Consider the following 18,018-nt stretch of genomic DNA (forward strand, 5'->3'; position numbering starts at 1 on the left):
ACACAGGCCATCTAGTGTTTGGAAATTGAAATACAAAATTTTATTCTATTTAATCAAATTGAAAATCATCAATATTTATAGCTACGATATAGGAAAAATGTCGACAATGTCAGACAAAATAAGATGAACATAAATTTACCAGTAAGTAACAGAAATGATCCAACAACAAGAAGACCATGTAATGCTCCAGATGTTTGTATATTCTTTTAAGGAAAAAAACAGAAAAAAAATCAACAAGCGAATTTCTCATCAAATAATTTTCACTTACTAATGAAATTTTAAAAAATGGTAGCAAACCATTTTGTATCTGGCCTAATTGTCCAATAGTTGGAAAATCTTTCATTATGATGTTTAATTGAAATTTTAATTCAGCATCAAATAATATTCCCATGTTTGGTTCCAAATTCATATGTGATAAATGTGTTTCTGAATTTGGATTCAAACCATAAACACCTGATTGTAACCGAGGGTGGCCAAAAAAATGTGGAAAAGACAACGCAAATGGTAGGCCACCAAAACAGCCAGCAACATTTGTATAACCATCACAATCGATTAAACGTTCAGTATCATGACAATAGCATTGATTTTCACGTTTACGTATATCAAATAAATGTCTGGATATTTCATATAAATGGCTACGGATTCCATGTTTCCAATCGGTTCTAATCGGCGATGATGATGACGAGAATGTTAGAAAATGAAGATGCAAAAAAACAAACAACAACAAACAAATCTTTACCCATTATTAATAAATCGTAATGGACGACAAAAATGTTGTACCCAGATATCGATCGTATCGCTTTGTTCACCATAACCAAAATATAATGGATCATATATTGAACGAAAACGATTACACGGTGATTGAAATTCATCAAATGTACTTCAATGAATTAAAATTGAATAATTAGAGAAATTACAAAATACAAACACAAAAACATACGTTTTTTCCAATATTTTAACAAATTGATTTACACGCACTTGACCATCGGCAAATCTAGTGACTTCAAATGGACCAAATTCATTGCCAGTCAATATGCCCATAATACTGATGCTGTTATTATTTAATTTATAATTTCCAAAATTTGTCATCAAATTCCGGATATCATAATTAATGCCAACCATTTGTAATGGTTTACTAGCCAATTCAATGAAACGTAATATATCAATCTGGCGACCGATCAATATTTCTTTGGCTGAACGATCTTCAATAATACGTTCATTGAATGTTTGTAATGTCAGTACCAATATATTGTGAATGATTGGATTCAAAAATTTTATCATAAATTTTTTCATCCAATATACAACCCATGAAATTATTGAAAATATTGTCATGTTCATCACTTTCATACGGGTTTCAATCGATTCGTGTGATAAATCCTGACGAAAATCTGTTGTAAAACGTTCTTTAAATACAACTGTTGTCGGTTTCCAAGCAACGATACGACGTTTACGTTTCATTCTTTCAAATTAAAGAAAAAACACATGATTACTTGAATCAATTTATTCAAAAAAAAAAAAAAAAAAATATATTTACTCAAAAATAAATGGTCCATGTTCCAGAAGATTTGGTTTCTGTCCACCAAGAAATTGTTTTCCATTACGTATTTCATATAGATAGATATCACAATAAACATCGGCTGGTAAATCTTGCCATAGCTTTAAAAACATACCACCTGGATTTAATTGCAATTGCCAATTTAAAACTATGGAAAAAGAAATTCAATCAATTTATATTCACCAGAAAAAAAAACAAACACAATCAAAATCATCATACCAAAATTGATTATTGGATCATAAATAATCAATGCAGATATGGCCACAAATAGATTGATGAATGCCAAACGTTTAAAAGTAAGTTTTGGATCTTTACCCTTTAATTGTTCTTTCCATTCACTGATTTTTTGATCAATTTTTCTTTTTTCCACATTTGTTATCATCGTCATCATTGCCATTGTTATCGTAAACAAAGCTTTCATTATTAGTTTGATTATGTTTGATATGGCGTTTTTAAAATTCATCCCAAATATGATGTAATATTGACGATGATGATGGTAGATATATTCTGTTGATGATTGATGACCAGGTATATGTGATTAATAATCGTAGTTTCGGATCAATTTCCATTGGACATAAACATGTTGTTGAAAATCATCATCGTTGTCGTTGTTGTTGAACAAACCAAATACAAATGAAGAATCGAATCAAAAAACAGAAAAAAAAATTCTTGATTTTGTCATGATAAAACCAAAAAAAAAAAAAAAAACGAGCGGAAGAAATTCATTGAAAATTCATAAGAAAAAAAAATAATGAAAAATTTCATTTCATTGTCAAAGTCTAAAACTTTTTTTTTTAACATTCCTAGTCATATAGTAGCAGACTACTTATTATTGTTTTAATCGATCAATTTTACACACTAAATGTCGATTTTTTTTGTCGCTTCTCTGTTTTCTATCGACCATCCACCAAGGACAGCAAAACATTCCATCGAACATGTGACCAAAAAAAAAAAAAAAAAATGTAGAAATATGTATTGATTTTTTAGCCACAGCAATTATGAAAAACAATAAAAACATTGACAATCGATTGATTCATAAGAATGAAAAATGAAAAACTTTTCTCAAAAAAAAAAAAAAAAATTTTTATTTTTCATGTAATTTATTTAAAAGTTTTGAAAAACAAAAAAAAAATTTGAATAAATTCATTGCAATCTCACTTCGCCAATAATAGATATTGTTCTACTGTGGCCAGATAAAAAGTAAGCACATTAAGAATAATGTAATTTTGTCGTCTTTCCATTTGACCATTGAATGATGATGATGATGATGATGATGATTTTTGATTTTCACGTATAATCGATACAATTTCACCACTCAATAATGATGTTAAATGTACGTCAATACGGCACAATTGTCGTAATACATATTGTAATGCTGATATACCACCAGTATTCAATACTTGTAAAAGTTTATTATGCCAACGTGTTGGAAATCTTTTCTGTATTTCAATCTGTATCATTTTGATCAATAATTGTTGATTACAATTTGAATTTATTTGTATATAATTCAATAGCCGACATGCTTCATTTCGTATGATTTGATCATCCGAATGGCAAATTGTCCAATTTTTACAATCAATTATTATTCGATCATAAAATGTTAATATTATATCATTGAAATCTATCAATAGCCAATATAAAAGATTCAATTTTGTTTCATGAATATGTTTGATGGCACAAATTAGCTCTAAATCTGTATTCATAATCGATGATTTAATCTGATTATTGTTTTGTCGACATTTGTCCATGATTATTGAATTGTTTGCCATTGCTATTGTGGATCGATTCATGACCATTGTTTCGTACGAGTATTGTATAAACTAAAAATTCAGAATAAAAAAAAATTTCAAATTATTAATCAAGTTTTTTTTGACAACAACAGCAACAACAACAACAAAACATACTTGAGATGATAATCGTTGAAATTGTTTTTCTAACCAGGCGATATTCTTTGTTTTCATCAATATTCTTAAATCATGTTGATGATCATTATTTTGATAAAAATTTCTAATTAAATTGGCAATTTTTTCACTAAAATTATGATTAATATTCATTCGATGGAAATTTTCATCAACAAAATTTTCATATAATTGTTCCAGATACAAAATTGATGATGATGATGGTGATGGTGATGGAAATGAATTTATCACGAAACTAATGCTAAAAAGCCATAATATCAATACGAATCGATTGTCCATCATCATCATCATCATCATTATCAGCAGCAGCAACAGCAGCAATAGTATTGACAATGACAAAACATTGAGAAAAATTGAATAATTTGATCAATTGGAATTTAATTGATCAAACAGAGAAAACGGATCTAAATTATTGATAACATTTGAGATACTCACTTGAACAACAAGATGATATACATTTTTATAAAGCAAATAAAAAAATCAAATGGTTATTTCGTAATCGATTAATCAATTAATTGATCATTTTTTTTTATTTTATTACAAAATGAATACTTGAAATCAATCAATAAAACAATGAGAGAGAGAGACAAAATCTATATCCGGGATCCAATGGATCTCGTGTTTTTTTTCTTTTTTTTATTCAAAGAATTGATAATTGGAATAATGATTTTTTGAATTTTTGTTGTTGTTGTTGTTACCAAGAATTAATCAGTGTTCATCTTTTTTCACATATCAATCAATCAATTAACGACGTCCAGGTCCACCAAGAAATTCACTACCTTTTGTGTAATATTGAAATTTCATTGGAAATCGTTGTTGATTTAATAATGGTGACGATTTAATCTTTTTATTCAAATGGCTATTATTAAAGTTTTTCGCTATTCCATATCTCATAATGCCAACGATACCATCATTGGACATGATTGGTTCGGTTTCTTTACGCTGATGAGGAATTGATTTTGGTACACGGAATTGTCCACCACCACCATTACAATCATTATTATCATCATCATGTGTATTGCCAGCTACCTGCATCATGACATTTCCATTTAAACGTTGTTTTGGCACCATTTTGTCTGTTGTTGTCGTTATTATTTTTGGGTTGTGAAAAAGAACAAGAAGAAAAACGATGAAATTAAATTTGAAATACACACAGACACACACAAAAACAACAGAAATGAAATGAGAAAAAATTTAGATTAAATTTACCCGGAAATATTGACTTGCATTCAGTAAATCTTGTTTAGTTTATTCTTGTGGATAACAGACAAAATATATTTGATTTAAAAGTTTGAAAAGACAAAAATCTTTTATTTTTTATTCGATTTCATTACAGTTTTGTTTGTTTTTTTTTAGTTTAGTTCAAATTCAATCAATTATCATTAATATATATTCCGAGATTATGACATTTTTAATGGCGAATAAGAGATGATTGGAAACAAAACGAAAAAAATTTTTATTGCTGATTTGTCGTCGTTTATTATTGGCGCTATTGCTAGTTCATCATTTTTTTTATATTTTATGAATAAAATTTGTATTTTCAAAACTAATCAATACAACGATGATGATGATGATGATGATGATGGTGGTGGTGGTGGTGATTGAAACAAATTCAATTTTTCTCACCAAGAAATGATTGACAAACTTTCAGGTGTAGTAGTAGTAGTAGTTTAGTGATTAATTTGGTTTTTTTTGGCAAATTTAAATTAGAATACATTGTGTGTGTGTATGCGTGCGTCTGGTGTGTGATTTCGGGTAAATTGGGGGACAAAGAAAACAGAAAATTTTTTCTGTTTTTTCAATTTTAATTTCATTTTTTTTTTGCTGATTGATAATTTCGATACATCATCATCGTCCAAGAAATTCGGATCCCATTTTTTTCTGTGCCATAAAATATGGTGATGCTAGTATCGATAATTGTGGTGCTGATAATAATTGTTGTTGTTGTTGTTGTCGTTGCTGTTGCGATGGTTGCTGCTGTCCAGATAATAGATGATTATTATCCAAATAATAGCTACTGCTAAACGATGGTCGTCGTATTGCAGCAATTATTGAACGTTTTTTACCCAAAAATTCTGAACCCATTCTTTTTCCTGAATTTTTAGTAAATTTAGTATTTTAGCAATTTTGTTTAGATTTATTTTCAGTGTGTTTTTTTTGTGTTTAGAAAAAAAATTCAACTCTTTCAATTCTGTGTGTGAGAATTTTTTTTTTCTATGAAAATATTCAATAAGAGAAATACATACCAAGATAATCGCTACTTTGTAATCGTGATGCAAGATAATTATGCAATACATATGGTGACATTAACCGTATGGTATCGATGGATGAACGATAATTACGAATAGTTTCATCTGTACCACCACCACCACCACCACCAATGCTACCAGAATTTGTTAATGCTGAAGCACCAGATGAAGCAGCAGCAGCAGCAGCAGGTCGTATACTGTAAAGTAATTCTTCTTGACTTAGATTATTATTATTATCGCCCGATAATGATGATGATGATTGTGATTGATCTTTTTTTTTGCAAGAAAAAATCAATCAAATTTTTATCGATTTTTTTTATTGATTAAATGCAAAAACTTACCGGCAACATCAGCTTGATTGTTATTGTTGTTAATGTTATTAGACGAGACTGTAACACCTGCTGCTGTATTGGTGTTCCAAGCACGTGCATCAGTTACATCGAATAAATTACCGGCTATGAGCCAAATAAATACAATTATATGAATAAAACGATATCGATTGGCTGTCAAAATCATCGATGATGATTTTGGTGATGATGATGATAATGATGAAACGATTGATGAGATTTCCATATCAGAATTTCTTTCTGTTATTTATACACTTTTTTTCGGCCAGGTAAAATGACAATTTGTGATTGATTGATTTTTGAATTTGATAGCTCACAATGTCACAATGTAATTGTATGTTGTGACAATTTCAAATTTTTTTTCACATTAATACAAATGAAGATACTGAGATCATCGGATGAGAATGAAATCGAAGAAAAACCAAAATTTTGAAAATGATTTGACAAAATCAAAGGAAATGACGTTAGCTTTTATAGCCATTTTCTATCTGATACACCCACTCACTCTCTCTCTCTCTCAAACACACACACACACTCCTTCTCTATCTATTTTAATAGATTACAAAATGGATGCGTACAGATAATGATGATGATGTTCGTTGCGCAGAATTTCGTTTCAGTAGAAAATGAAAGAAACCATAACATTGAATTCCAAACATATAAATGGGCGTTTTTATTCCACTAGACGTAGACGGAACCATTTTACCTTTGAAAATAATTTCTGTGTGTGAATCCGGTTTCACCGTTGCATGATAATGATTTAAAATGCAGAATTTTACAAAATATGTTGATTAAAATTAAATCAAAAACGTGTCTTTAAACGTTCATATTAATATTCCAGAATTTTAATATAAAAATTTTTTTTTGTGGATTATGGATCCTGAACACTGAATGAATCCGAATATTGTTCACGCAATGTCATCGTCACAGGACAGAATTTTAATGATCTTAAACATGAGATTGACACGCTAGGACATCACGACATTTATTCATGACCCATGAAAGCAAAATTTTCAAGAGTCCGGAAATTTTTTTTTCAATCATCATTTATTTTAAATTTCTTTAAAAAAAAAAATAAAAAAAAATTAAATCTACAAATCGCCTCAATCAATTACCGGTTGTTTTTCCGTTTGTTTACACTTTATTGTAACCATTCAGGGTTCAATTCTTCAAATCCATCGACTAAATTTAATTGAATGAGAAAAAAAAAATTTAATGATTTTTTTTCGCCCCATCCGTTTGTCAATTTTCAATGATGATGAAAATGATTGATTGAATTGGAAGGTAGAAGAAGAAGAAGAAGAAAATGGGAAGCAAGAAAAAAAAATTTCCGTTAGATAAACATTGGACACATGATTTATTTTTTTTACAACAAAATTTCTTTTTTCCTTGTTTGTTTTTTTTTGTATCGATTTTACCTTTTTCGATTTTGTCAAATTCTTTGAAACTAAGGTGAAAATAATTCTTTCTTTATTTTTTTCCATCTATTGATAATTTTAATTTGGCTATATGGACCAGATTTTTTTTTTTTTTTTTTGATCGCCAGAATGATCGATCATGTCCATCATCGACATGTGATCAATTCTAATCAACCAAATTGTGTGATACTTGTTTGGTGTGAAATTCGATTCTAATAGCGAATAAAAGAAAAACGTCACATGTTCGGTTTTATTCGTTCATGTGAATCGTGATTTTTAGAGAGATAACGAAAAAAAAAGTAAAAAAAATTTTCAACAACCAAAACATTAACTGTTCAACTTGACATTCACGGTATTCTGGCCATCATCCATTTTCTCGTTGTTGTACGATTCATCACATCACAGGTTACACACACAAATCTGAATCAAGAAAAATTCTCACAGGCAATAATTTATCATCATCATCATCATCATCATCATAATAATTAAAATTGAATTAATTTAAACAAAATGATAAAAAAAAATTTCCTGAATGATGACGAAATTTTTTTTTCTTTGACCCCATTCAAAAACATACACAAATTACTTGTCCACACGAATTTTCTAGAATCAAATGAAATGCAACAGCATCAACAACAACAACAACAATGACACACAAACAGAATTTTTGGGAGATGAAAAAATATTTTTTTTTTGTTTTGTTTTATTCCATGAATTGTTTACCAATTCAAATCAATTCTCTCTGTTTGTGTGCTGTTCAAGAATGTATGCCATTTTTTTTTCTTCATTTCATTCACATTTAATAAATATGTGGAAATGAAAGTTTGTTATAATTTTTTTTTTCATTTTCATTTGTCATTTTTTTCCAAATAATAAAAAATTATTTTGACAAAATGAATAAATCCATACAAGTTTATCATCATCAATTGTGTTGTTGTTTTTTCCCATCCATTCATTCATTCATGGGCCGGAATTTGAAACACAGAACAAAAAAAAAAGAAAAAACATGAATTTTCCATTCCCATTGACACAATGACAACAACAACAACAATTCTGTAGAATAAAAAGAAAACGGATGTTAATGATTATATAATGATGATCATCATTTATGATAATTTCTGTTTTTTTTTTTGTTTTTAATAATGATCATGTTGATGATGACTGATTCGTTCCATTCATTCAATTATTGTAAAGGTGTGTGTGTGTGTGTGTGTATGTGTTTTTATATAATTATTACGTCATCTATGAACAACTGCTATAATCATTCATTCATTACTTTATCCATCGATTATTGAATTGGAATGAAGATCGATGAATGATAAAAACAAAAAAACGAAAACGAAAACGAAAAAAAATTTGTTTTTTTGTAATACCAAATCTACCAAATCTAGCGTGTGTAAAAAAGGCGTTTCCAGATTTTTTTTTCGCTTTCCATTTCTCCCGAAAAAAAACCCGAATGTAAATTAATTTTCTTTCTTTTTTTTGTTGTTGTTTTCGACAACAAACAACAACAACAACAACAAATTGACCAGAATATTTTTATTATTATAATGTACAAAATGAAAAAAAAAATTCAATTTGAGATTTGAATGTGAGAAAATGAGAATTCCAATTCAATACATTATTATTGGGTCATTGAATTGAATTTGTGTTGAATCCAATAAACGAAATCGGTCCACTATATAATCGGTTCGCGTGTGTGATGTTTCGATGTTTGATCTGTTTGTGTGTGTCCAATCGAGTCATAAAAATAATTATTATTATTATTATTATTTGTCCCCAAAAATAAGAAAAACGAAAACTTTTTTTCATTTCAATTTCGTTATTTTGATCGAAATTCCAAATCGAATCGGTGAAACAAAACAAAACACACACAATAATCAGAATGAAAAGAAAATCATTTCCAGCTAACTAACAAGGATACTGGATCTCTACTAAATTAATACACAAACGTTCATTCAGTTTGCCATTTATATGATGATAACGATGACGATGATGGTATATATTTACAATGGATGTAAACCGAAAACATAGAACGAATATAAAACGAAAATACCGATTATTCTAGTCGTAGTAGTAGTTGTAGTTGTAGTTGTATATATAAAAATTAATGTCCGAATAAAGTTTTTTTTTCTATTCTAATAATTAAATTACAGTCAAAAAATTTTACAATTTGAAAAATACAATATGAAAAATTATGATCCATTTTAATTTGTGAGAAATGGTAGCAAAAAAAAAGAAAAGAAAAGAAAGAAAAACTTGAGGATTAATTTTATTCTTTATGGATTCTGTATTTCTGTTTTTTTTATTTTGTTTTGTTGTTGTTGTTGTTGTTGTTGTTGTTTCGCTCACTTAATTTTGTCTCTATGTCATAAATTTCCTAGATTTACTGGAAATATTCCTGTAACAACAACAACAACAACAACAACAAAAACATCGGAACAATGATTAATGATAGTCTAAATGACGTGTGTTTGTTTTTTTTGTTTTTTTTTCGGTGAGAAAAACTTGATTTCCTATTCTAACAGGAATCTAAACAAACAAACATGAAAAAAAATAACCGACCGACTTTATTTCACAATTTAGGATTAATTATCATCTCACTTTCATCTACAAATGTTTTTGGGTATTCTAATTAACCAAGAAAATAAACATAAAAAAGGATATAATGGCGATGATGATGATGATGTAGAAAATTCAAAAAAAAAAAAAAACAAAACAAACGACTAAACACAATTAATAAATTGAAATCATAATCGGTAATTGTTATGTTGGTTTTTTATTCAGATTTTGCAAAAACAAAAAAAAATTGGCAGCATCATCAGTATAGAATAGAATTTATTGTGGTTTTTTTTCCAGTGAAAATATGTGTGATAATTTTGTTTTCTATCTGAATAGAAATAGAATTCAACAACAACAACAACAATGATAATGGTGAGATCTACATAAAATCAGTTTGTTTGTTTGTTTTCTTTTTTGTCATTTGTTCATTTTCATTTTGTTGTATTAGACACTATCATCGGATTGTTGATCGTCTTGTTGTTGTTGTTGTTGTTGTTGTTTTTTTTGATTGTTGATTCTGTGCAGATTGTGATGACCATTGTTTAGCAATAATAACCTGCGCACATGGTGTACAATAAATATTTTCTTGTCCATTACCATCAGCATTATCATTATTATTATTATCATCATCATCAATCAATGGTACAAAACCTTTACCACCCAATTCAGTAGAACAATCTTTACATTTGAAACAGGCTTGATGCCATTTATGATTACCATGTGTGATCATTTTTCTTCCAGTTGATCCTGATATAAAAACAAAAAAAAAGAAGAAAAAAACATTATCATGATGATGATGATGATTATGATTGTAGAGAGAAAAAAAATGAACAAACCTATAATTGGCAGTTTACAAATGTCACATTTAGGAGCAAATAAATTAGCATTACATTCACGACAATATGGCCGATTATCATGTGATGTGAATGGAATGTTTGACAATTGTTTTTGACATTCAACACAACGGAAACAGGATGCATGCCATGGTTCATCACGATATACAATACCATCATTGATAATAATCTGAAGAATGGAAAAAAAATGATAAAAAAAAAATTCAAATAAAGAATGATATGGGAAAAAATGGAATCATCGTAACAACATACCTCACAGCATTTAATACATCTGGTTGCAAACACGTTCTTGTAACATTCTGAACAATAGATATCATCATTTTTCTGTAAAAATGTTTTCGTACCTATTGGTGTTTGACATTTTTTACAACAAAAACAACTATCATGATATAATTTGTCACGAAAATCTAGTTTTCTTTGTCCTTTGAATAATGAGGAGGAAACAAAAAAAATTTTCCCATGAATAATGAAAAACAAAACAAAAAAAAATGAGCAAGAATTAAATAAATTTTGATTGATCATGACATTGATCATGTTGATATCAAAAACGTTCTTACCTGGTTCAAATATCTGTTCACATTTACAGCAACGCGGTGCAAAAGTATTATCATAACAATTTGCACAGAATATCCGATCAGAACGTGAACCAAATGGTTTATCAAATAAATCAAATTTACATTCACTACAAACAAAACATTTTTCATGCCAATGACGATCATTGAATGAAAGATCCTGGAATTTTCAATTTTTTTATAGATTAGATCATCATCATAATCATAATCATAATCATCATGATCAGCACTTACTTTTGTATTCACACCAATTGGTTTTTGACATTCTTCACAGACATTACTATGTCTTTGTTCATAACAATCGATACACATTGGTTTACCACCAACATTATCATTATCATTACCATGATCAACATCATCACTTAATGCATAACGTGCCGTTGTTAATGATTGTTTACAATAAACACAATTAAAATGTTCCATATGCCATTTTTGTGTTGTTGATGGATCTTTTATATATTCATTTGCCATTATAAGCTTAAAATATTAAAATAATATATAATTAGCACGAAACGAAACAGAAAAAAAATCAATCAATTAGCAAATTTTTAAACAGCAGAAAAAAACATACGAGCAAAACCAATAATTTTTCAATTGATACACACAAAAAAAAACAAAAACAAACTCATCATCATCATCATCATCAACAATACATACCACTCGATCGTATTTAGACAACAACCTAATCATGTGTGTATGTGTGTTTGATAAGTAAACAAAACAACAATATACAATATATCAAGGTGTAATACATACATACACACATGATGATCATATTTCAAGGTAAAATATATCTATAACCATATCTATATGCACATTCTATTAATGGCGTCATCATCATCCATTTTCATTATTATGGACGGCTTTTTTTCTTGATTATCATTCATTCATAGAATGTCTATGTGTTTATCTTGTTGAAATAATCTGAATGGCTAGCAGACTAGCTGACTGAATGACTAACACTCGTTTAAGATGATGGCCAATAGACATGAAGAAACAAACACCACTATGTATACATGCATGTTTTGTGTTGCTATGGTATATGGCTATACATCTAAACCACCACAGTAATCTCACATATGAATTGAACAAAATTTTTCATTTCAATCAATCGATTAATCGATTAATTGATTATAAATAAATTGAATAAATAAACATATTGTTTATACCGTTGAATTATGATCATTGATGCAAATATTGCCATTTAATGATGATGATGATGATTGTTTTTGTTGTTGTTTCAATGATAATAATGAAAATGGATGATGATCAAACATTGTTTTAACCATTGTTGTTTTATATGAATTTTTTGGTAATAATTTTGTCATCTTTATCATTGATGATTTTTTATCATCATCAACAACAACAACAGCAGCAGGATCATTATTTTTATGATGATTTGATTTAATTGAATTTTTTTTCATAATTTTCTTGAAAAATGATTGTTTTGGCACAGTATTGTTGTTGGTGGTGGCGGTTTCAATTGTTGTTGTACCGTTGATTTTTGAAAATTTATTCAAAATTTCATCACCACCACCATTACCACCATCGCCATTAGCCATATCATGTTTAGATTTTGTCGATTTAGATTTGGTTTTCTTCATTTTCCATATGGAAAATTTATTTTTCATTTTATCAAATTTATTATTTTCAGACATTTTATTCCACAATGGTGCAAAAAAAAATAAATCAAAATTCGCTGTGTATGCGATGAATACACAAAGTGAATGAAAAAAAAAATGAAAACCAAAAAGACAAAAGAAATTCTTCGTCTTTTAATTTTTTCCACAACAAACAAGAAATAAAAACAAAACCTTGCAAATGACAATAAAATCAATTATGTTGATTAAAATAAAAAACAAACTAAACAAAAACACAAAATGAAATTATGTTGACTGACTGAATGAATGACTTACATCAATAATAAATCTTCAATGTCAACATTTTTTTTTTTTTAGTCTTAAAAAAATTCTTCAAATTCATTCTTTCAATGTTTTTATATATATAGAATCTGTTTTTTTTTGTTTCATGTGTCATTGATGCTAAAGAATATTCTGATGGTTATAATTATAATCATTTTGGTTGCCAAAAAAAGAATAAAATCCGCTTTTTTCGGTTTTCTACTTGTGTTCTCTTTCCGAATGGAAAAAAATAGATAGACCAACAAGTGTTTTTTTCTGTTTTGTTCAGTTTTCGACACATCGACATATTCAATTGTTACAAGAAAAAAAAAATGAATTCAAGAATTTGATTAAATGAACACAATGTTTTATTTTCATTTTCATTCTTTTTTTTTTTTTTTTTTTTTTTTTTTGATTGTTTCGATATTTTGTTTGACATTTATTTATTCACATACAGAAATCAATTACGTCAATGACGATGATGATGATGATGACACTGTGAAATTTTTTCTATTTATTTACTGTTGTTGTTGTTGTTGTTGTTGATATTTACGATAACGGTGACAGACAAAATCATTTTTCGTTCATTCTCATTCATTCATTCACTTACATTCTCTGAATGGGTGGATTTTCATTATATATAGAAATGTGTGTTCAAATGAAATGGAAAAATTTACAAATGTTGCAAACGAACAAAATTTTTTTTTATTTTCTTGACGAGAAATATTCTAAATTTTATCACTCGGATTTTATTATTATTATCAAGACCGACGACCGAATCATTATTATTACCGATGAAATCGTAGTATAATAATAATTATATAATGAAAAAGTTTCTACTGCATACCTATTATTCATTTACATTTATTCATCAAAATGAATGCAATGTAGAGAATCAATGAAAATTTTCATCACATCATAGTACCGGATATGCCATTTGTGACTGATGATGATGATGATGATTCGTTTGATTAATGATTTAGTTCTACTAAAGAATCTCAAAATAGAAAGCAAAGAGAGAGAGAGAGAAAAGATTCATTAAGGCAATTATGAATTTTATCTTTCATCATTTTTATTACACACACACACACACAAAAAGACATAAACAAAAGAAAAAAAACTGTCAAACAATGGATGTCGGAATATTTGTTTTGTTTCCATCATCATCATCATCATCAAAAATAGTCATTTCAATTTTGAAAACAAACAAATGCAGCAACACAGCAACAACAACAATAAGAAGAAGAAAAAAATTCAATTCCATGTCATATGATGATGATGTTTGTTGATGGAATTTACATGTCGTTATTTTGTATTTTCATAATGATGATGAATGTTGAATCAAAAAATAAAAAAAAAACAGAGACAAACAAACAGACAAACAGAGCAAAAAAAAACTAAAGATTTTTTCTCGTTGATTAGCAGTAAATATACAACAATCATGATCATCATCATCATCATCATCATAATCTTGATGATTTTTTTAAATATAAATCCTGTTATTCATATTTTTTTTCCATTCGATAAATAATGATGATGATGATGATGTTCTCTCTCAGTGTGTGTGACGTATTTGCAAAAAAGAATTTGCCTGTCAATTTGATCTTTTTTTCTCGTGAAAAAAAAAAATTTGAATTAGATGCTTATTTTACATATACAAATCAATACATTTCAATTTTCAAAATTTCAAATAAAAAAAAATAAAAAATAAACACAGACATCATCTTAATCCATGTTGTTTGTTTGTTTGTTTCTGTTTCTGTCTGTTGAATACCGAAAAAAGATCTCGCTAATTTGTCATAAATAAATGTCAAATTCAACGAGATGAAAAAAAAATAAAAATTTTTTTCATCATAATTTTACTGGCAACAATAACGCCATCTATCGCAGTGGTTAGGAACAAACTTGCGAAAAAAAAATCAATACACACACACACACACACATACCTCATCACAATATGAACAACGTGGTAATAATGAATCCATATAATGTCGTTCACAATATGGTCGATTATTACGTGAACAATAAATATTATATGCTAATTGCTCATCACAATAATAACAACGAAAACAATTCGGATGGAATGTATTGGTCTGTTGTGATGATCCATCATCATCATCATCATCAGTGGCACCATTGTCATCGATACGTTCACAATAAATGGCCAGATTATTCATATGGATTGTTTGACAACAATATGCACAAATCTATGTTATGATCAGTGTAAAAAAAAGAGAATTATTTCACACACACACACAACAACAACAACAAACTAGTGATACTAACCTGATTCATTGTAGTGATCGTTTTACATTGGCCAATATCCAGTGCATATTTATCACGATCTAACATTAATAATTCAAGTAGACGAATTTTTCTTTTATCATCAATGGTTGTCGATAGTAAATGTTGACAATTTTCAACAGTAGTATCACAACGTGGAAATTGTCGTTGAAATAATTGTTTCCAATATGATACACCTTCACTAAAACAAATGTCGATTTTTTCATCGATTGGTACCAGTATTGGTCGTTGATTTTCAGGAAACATTGCGAAATATTCATCAATCTAGAAAAAACCAAACAGAAAAAACAAATTTCCAATTCAAACTCAGGCACACACACACACACACACATACATCACATACCATTATTTCATTTGTAACACCTGCTGGAATCCAATCATAACGTTGCTGCTGCTGCTGCTGCTGCACTTGTTGTATCGTTTGATAATCGAAAATTATCGATGACATTATTTCAAAATTGTGGAAAAAACAGAAACAAAAACAAAAAAAAAATTTCGCTATCCACTTATATAAAGCATCATCAATTGTTGTTGTTGTTTTTTTTTAAAAAAAAAGATAACCAAATTCCTACGTGTGTGTGTGTGCGTGTGATCAGAGAACAGAAAAAAAATCGATTGATTTATTGATCAATTTTTATTGTTCCGTGCGTATATTTGAAACAACATCATGTAAATCGATAAAGAAAAAAAAATTAACAATGACTACGACCACGGTATGACAATATTATCGTATTACAGTAAGAAAAAAAAACCTAATGAAATGTGACAATTTTAAAAAACACTGACAATCACACATTAGAGTTGCTGTATTGCTTTTATTTTTCACTTGAAATAAAGCCAGATTAAATTAAGTAATACGAAGAATTCATTTCAAATGCTAATGATATGACAGTGGATGATGATCATGATGATTTTCTTCTTGGCAACCTAATTACACTACTAAATTGAAGTATTAATTCCGCATTTTAAGTTTAACACATCACACACACACACACAATGAAGAAATGGTTGTGAAAAAAAAACAAAAAATCATTTTACAACACAGAGAAAAATAAAACTTTTTTTTTTAATTTTTTTTTTTTTTTTGGCACAGCATGATTCAAGCACATGAAAAAAACATACGACGATGATGATGATTATTTTGTTACTGAATGATGATGATGATGATGATGATTTTGGGTATTTTTGAACATTTTAAAAATTTGAATCAAAACAAGAGATAGAGACAGAGAGAGAGAGAGAGGAATCAATGGAATGATTTCTTTTTTTTTGTTTGACGATGTTTGTCTTATTCACGAATCCAAGTGTGTGTGTGTGGTGGTGGTGATTTATGACCAAAAACAAAAAACAAAAATCATCAAAGAAAGCAACCAATGTGTTTATTATTATTGGAATTGCGTGAATTTTGGTTTTTTTTCTCTCTCTTTCTCTCTCTCTTGCTCGCTCGCAATTTCATTTGATACTTTGAATTGTAGAAAATATTCTATGATGGTAAATAATTTAGTTCACAACGATGACAACACAAACACTGTGATTGGTGGCAAGAATTTGCCTAATTTTAATATTCTATACTTATTCTTCAAACAAACAAAAAAAGGAGAAAAAAAAACAAATTATTGTTTATCATGAATAAACAATATAATAATAACGGTTGTATAAAAAACAGTGTGTGAAAACAATTTTTTTCAATCATAATAATAATAATGATGATGATGATGATGATGGTAAACAATGGAAATTGTTCGTATTCAAATAAGCCATATGTGTATTGTGTTGAGAGTATAGGACCATATGTGTGAAATTTTTGATTGTTTTCCATTGCAATGCTGAAATTGTACATGGCCGTAATCACCATCATCATCATCATCATCATCATGATCTCAATATGGACGAAAAATCATTCGATGACCGGATATATAATGTCCATTTATAATCAAAAGAAAAAATTGTTTGTATGATAATAGTTTATGTTTTTGCACAACTGATGAAACTGATGATTTTTTTTTCACAATTTCTAACTTCATTTTGATATATGTATCGATATCAATCATCTCAATCAAAATGAATGATCTGTTTATGTTTTCAATGTTTTACATTCATTTTATCCCATATTGAATGTGTGTGTGTGTGTTGATGTTTATGTATGGAATTTAATGATCAAAATTAATTAATTATATGTCCCAATCATCATTTGCATAGTTTTAAACATCAAAATCATTAACCCAAAAAAAATAAATTTGAAAAAAAAATTACAAAACCACGTCTACCATCTATGAGACAAACAAAGAAAAAAAATGTAACGTTTTTAATTGTTACGACAACAGATGGCGTTGTCAA

General features: G+C 28.3%; 4 protein-coding genes across 4 annotated transcripts; all 4 read right to left on the minus strand.

The window, feature by feature from the left end:
• Positions 1-53: 53 nt before the first annotated feature.
• Positions 54-2,252, minus strand: LOC124493871 (scavenger receptor class B member 1-like). The gene is made up of 6 exons (XM_047056986.2): positions 1,775-2,252; positions 1,535-1,703; positions 941-1,459; positions 740-880; positions 269-662; positions 54-203 (listed from the first exon to the last, which is right to left on the minus strand). Exons 1-6 carry the CDS (start codon positions 2,016-2,018, stop codon positions 69-71), a joined length of 1,602 nt encoding a protein of 533 aa, XP_046912942.2. The 5' UTR covers positions 2,019-2,252; the 3' UTR covers positions 54-68.
• A 384-nt stretch (positions 2,253-2,636) lies between these two features.
• Positions 2,637-3,818, minus strand: LOC124499417 (uncharacterized). Its single transcript, XM_047063320.2, has 2 exons — positions 3,460-3,818; positions 2,637-3,375 (listed from the first exon to the last, which is right to left on the minus strand). The coding sequence occupies exons 1-2, from the start codon at positions 3,769-3,771 to the stop codon at positions 2,710-2,712; spliced, it is 978 nt and encodes a 325-aa protein (XP_046919276.2). The 5' UTR covers positions 3,772-3,818; the 3' UTR covers positions 2,637-2,709.
• A 946-nt stretch (positions 3,819-4,764) lies between these two features.
• Positions 4,765-6,526, minus strand: LOC124493880 (uncharacterized). The gene is made up of 3 exons (XM_047056998.2): positions 6,065-6,526; positions 5,721-5,993; positions 4,765-5,567 (listed from the first exon to the last, which is right to left on the minus strand). The coding sequence occupies exons 1-3, from the start codon at positions 6,294-6,296 to the stop codon at positions 5,323-5,325; spliced, it is 750 nt and encodes a 249-aa protein (XP_046912954.2). The 5' UTR covers positions 6,297-6,526; the 3' UTR covers positions 4,765-5,322.
• A 3,722-nt stretch (positions 6,527-10,248) lies between these two features.
• On the minus strand, positions 10,249-17,135 carry LOC124499516 (prickle-like protein 2). The gene is made up of 8 exons (XM_047063432.2): positions 16,025-17,135; positions 15,664-15,945; positions 15,324-15,584; positions 11,711-11,953; positions 11,462-11,636; positions 11,157-11,326; positions 10,887-11,073; positions 10,249-10,797 (listed from the first exon to the last, which is right to left on the minus strand). The coding sequence occupies exons 1-8, from the start codon at positions 16,127-16,129 to the stop codon at positions 10,505-10,507; spliced, it is 1,716 nt and encodes a 571-aa protein (XP_046919388.2). The 5' UTR covers positions 16,130-17,135; the 3' UTR covers positions 10,249-10,504.
• Between the last annotated feature and the right edge of the window lie 883 nt (positions 17,136-18,018).

This window comes from Dermatophagoides farinae, chromosome 5, assembly GCF_024713945.1.
Source record: "Dermatophagoides farinae isolate YC_2012a chromosome 5, ASM2471394v1, whole genome shotgun sequence".
Classification (NCBI taxonomy): Eukaryota; Metazoa; Arthropoda; class Arachnida; order Sarcoptiformes; family Pyroglyphidae; genus Dermatophagoides; species Dermatophagoides farinae.

What these genes read in the sequence shown, in the direction of transcription:
- LOC124493871 (XM_047056986.2), bottom strand. Translation starts at nt 2,018, where the DNA reads ATGAATTTTAAAAACGCCATATCAAACATAATCAAACTAATAATGAAA. An exon ending in CATGGACCATTTATTTTTGA is followed by an intron (nt 1,460 to 1,534) that starts GTAAATATATTT and finishes TTAATTTGAAAG; the next exon opens with AATGAAACGTAAACGTCGTA. An exon ending in GTTAAAATATTGGAAAAAAC is followed by an intron (nt 881 to 940) that starts GTATGTTTTTGT and finishes AATTCATTGAAG; the next exon opens with TACATTTGATGAATTTCAAT.
- LOC124499417 (XM_047063320.2), bottom strand. Translation starts at nt 3,771, where the DNA reads ATGATGATGATGATGATGATGGACAATCGATTCGTATTGATATTATGG. An exon ending in TTCAACGATTATCATCTCAA is followed by an intron (nt 3,376 to 3,459) that starts GTATGTTTTGTT and finishes CTGAATTTTTAG; the next exon opens with TTTATACAATACTCGTACGA.
- LOC124493880 (XM_047056998.2), bottom strand. Translation starts at nt 6,296, where the DNA reads ATGGAAATCTCATCAATCGTTTCATCATTATCATCATCATCACCAAAA. An exon ending in CAATCAAGCTGATGTTGCCG is followed by an intron (nt 5,994 to 6,064) that starts GTAAGTTTTTGC and finishes GCAAAAAAAAAG; the next exon opens with ATCAATCACAATCATCATCA. An exon ending in ACAAAGTAGCGATTATCTTG is followed by an intron (nt 5,568 to 5,720) that starts GTATGTATTTCT and finishes CTAAAAATTCAG; the next exon opens with GAAAAAGAATGGGTTCAGAA.
- LOC124499516 (XM_047063432.2), bottom strand. Translation starts at nt 16,129, where the DNA reads ATGTCATCGATAATTTTCGATTATCAAACGATACAACAAGTGCAGCAG. An exon ending in GTGTTACAAATGAAATAATG is followed by an intron (nt 15,946 to 16,024) that starts GTATGTGATGTA and finishes GGTTTTTTCTAG; the next exon opens with ATTGATGAATATTTCGCAAT. An exon ending in TTGTAAACTGCCAATTATAG is followed by an intron (nt 10,798 to 10,886) that starts GTTTGTTCATTT and finishes TTTTTATATCAG; the next exon opens with GATCAACTGGAAGAAAAATG.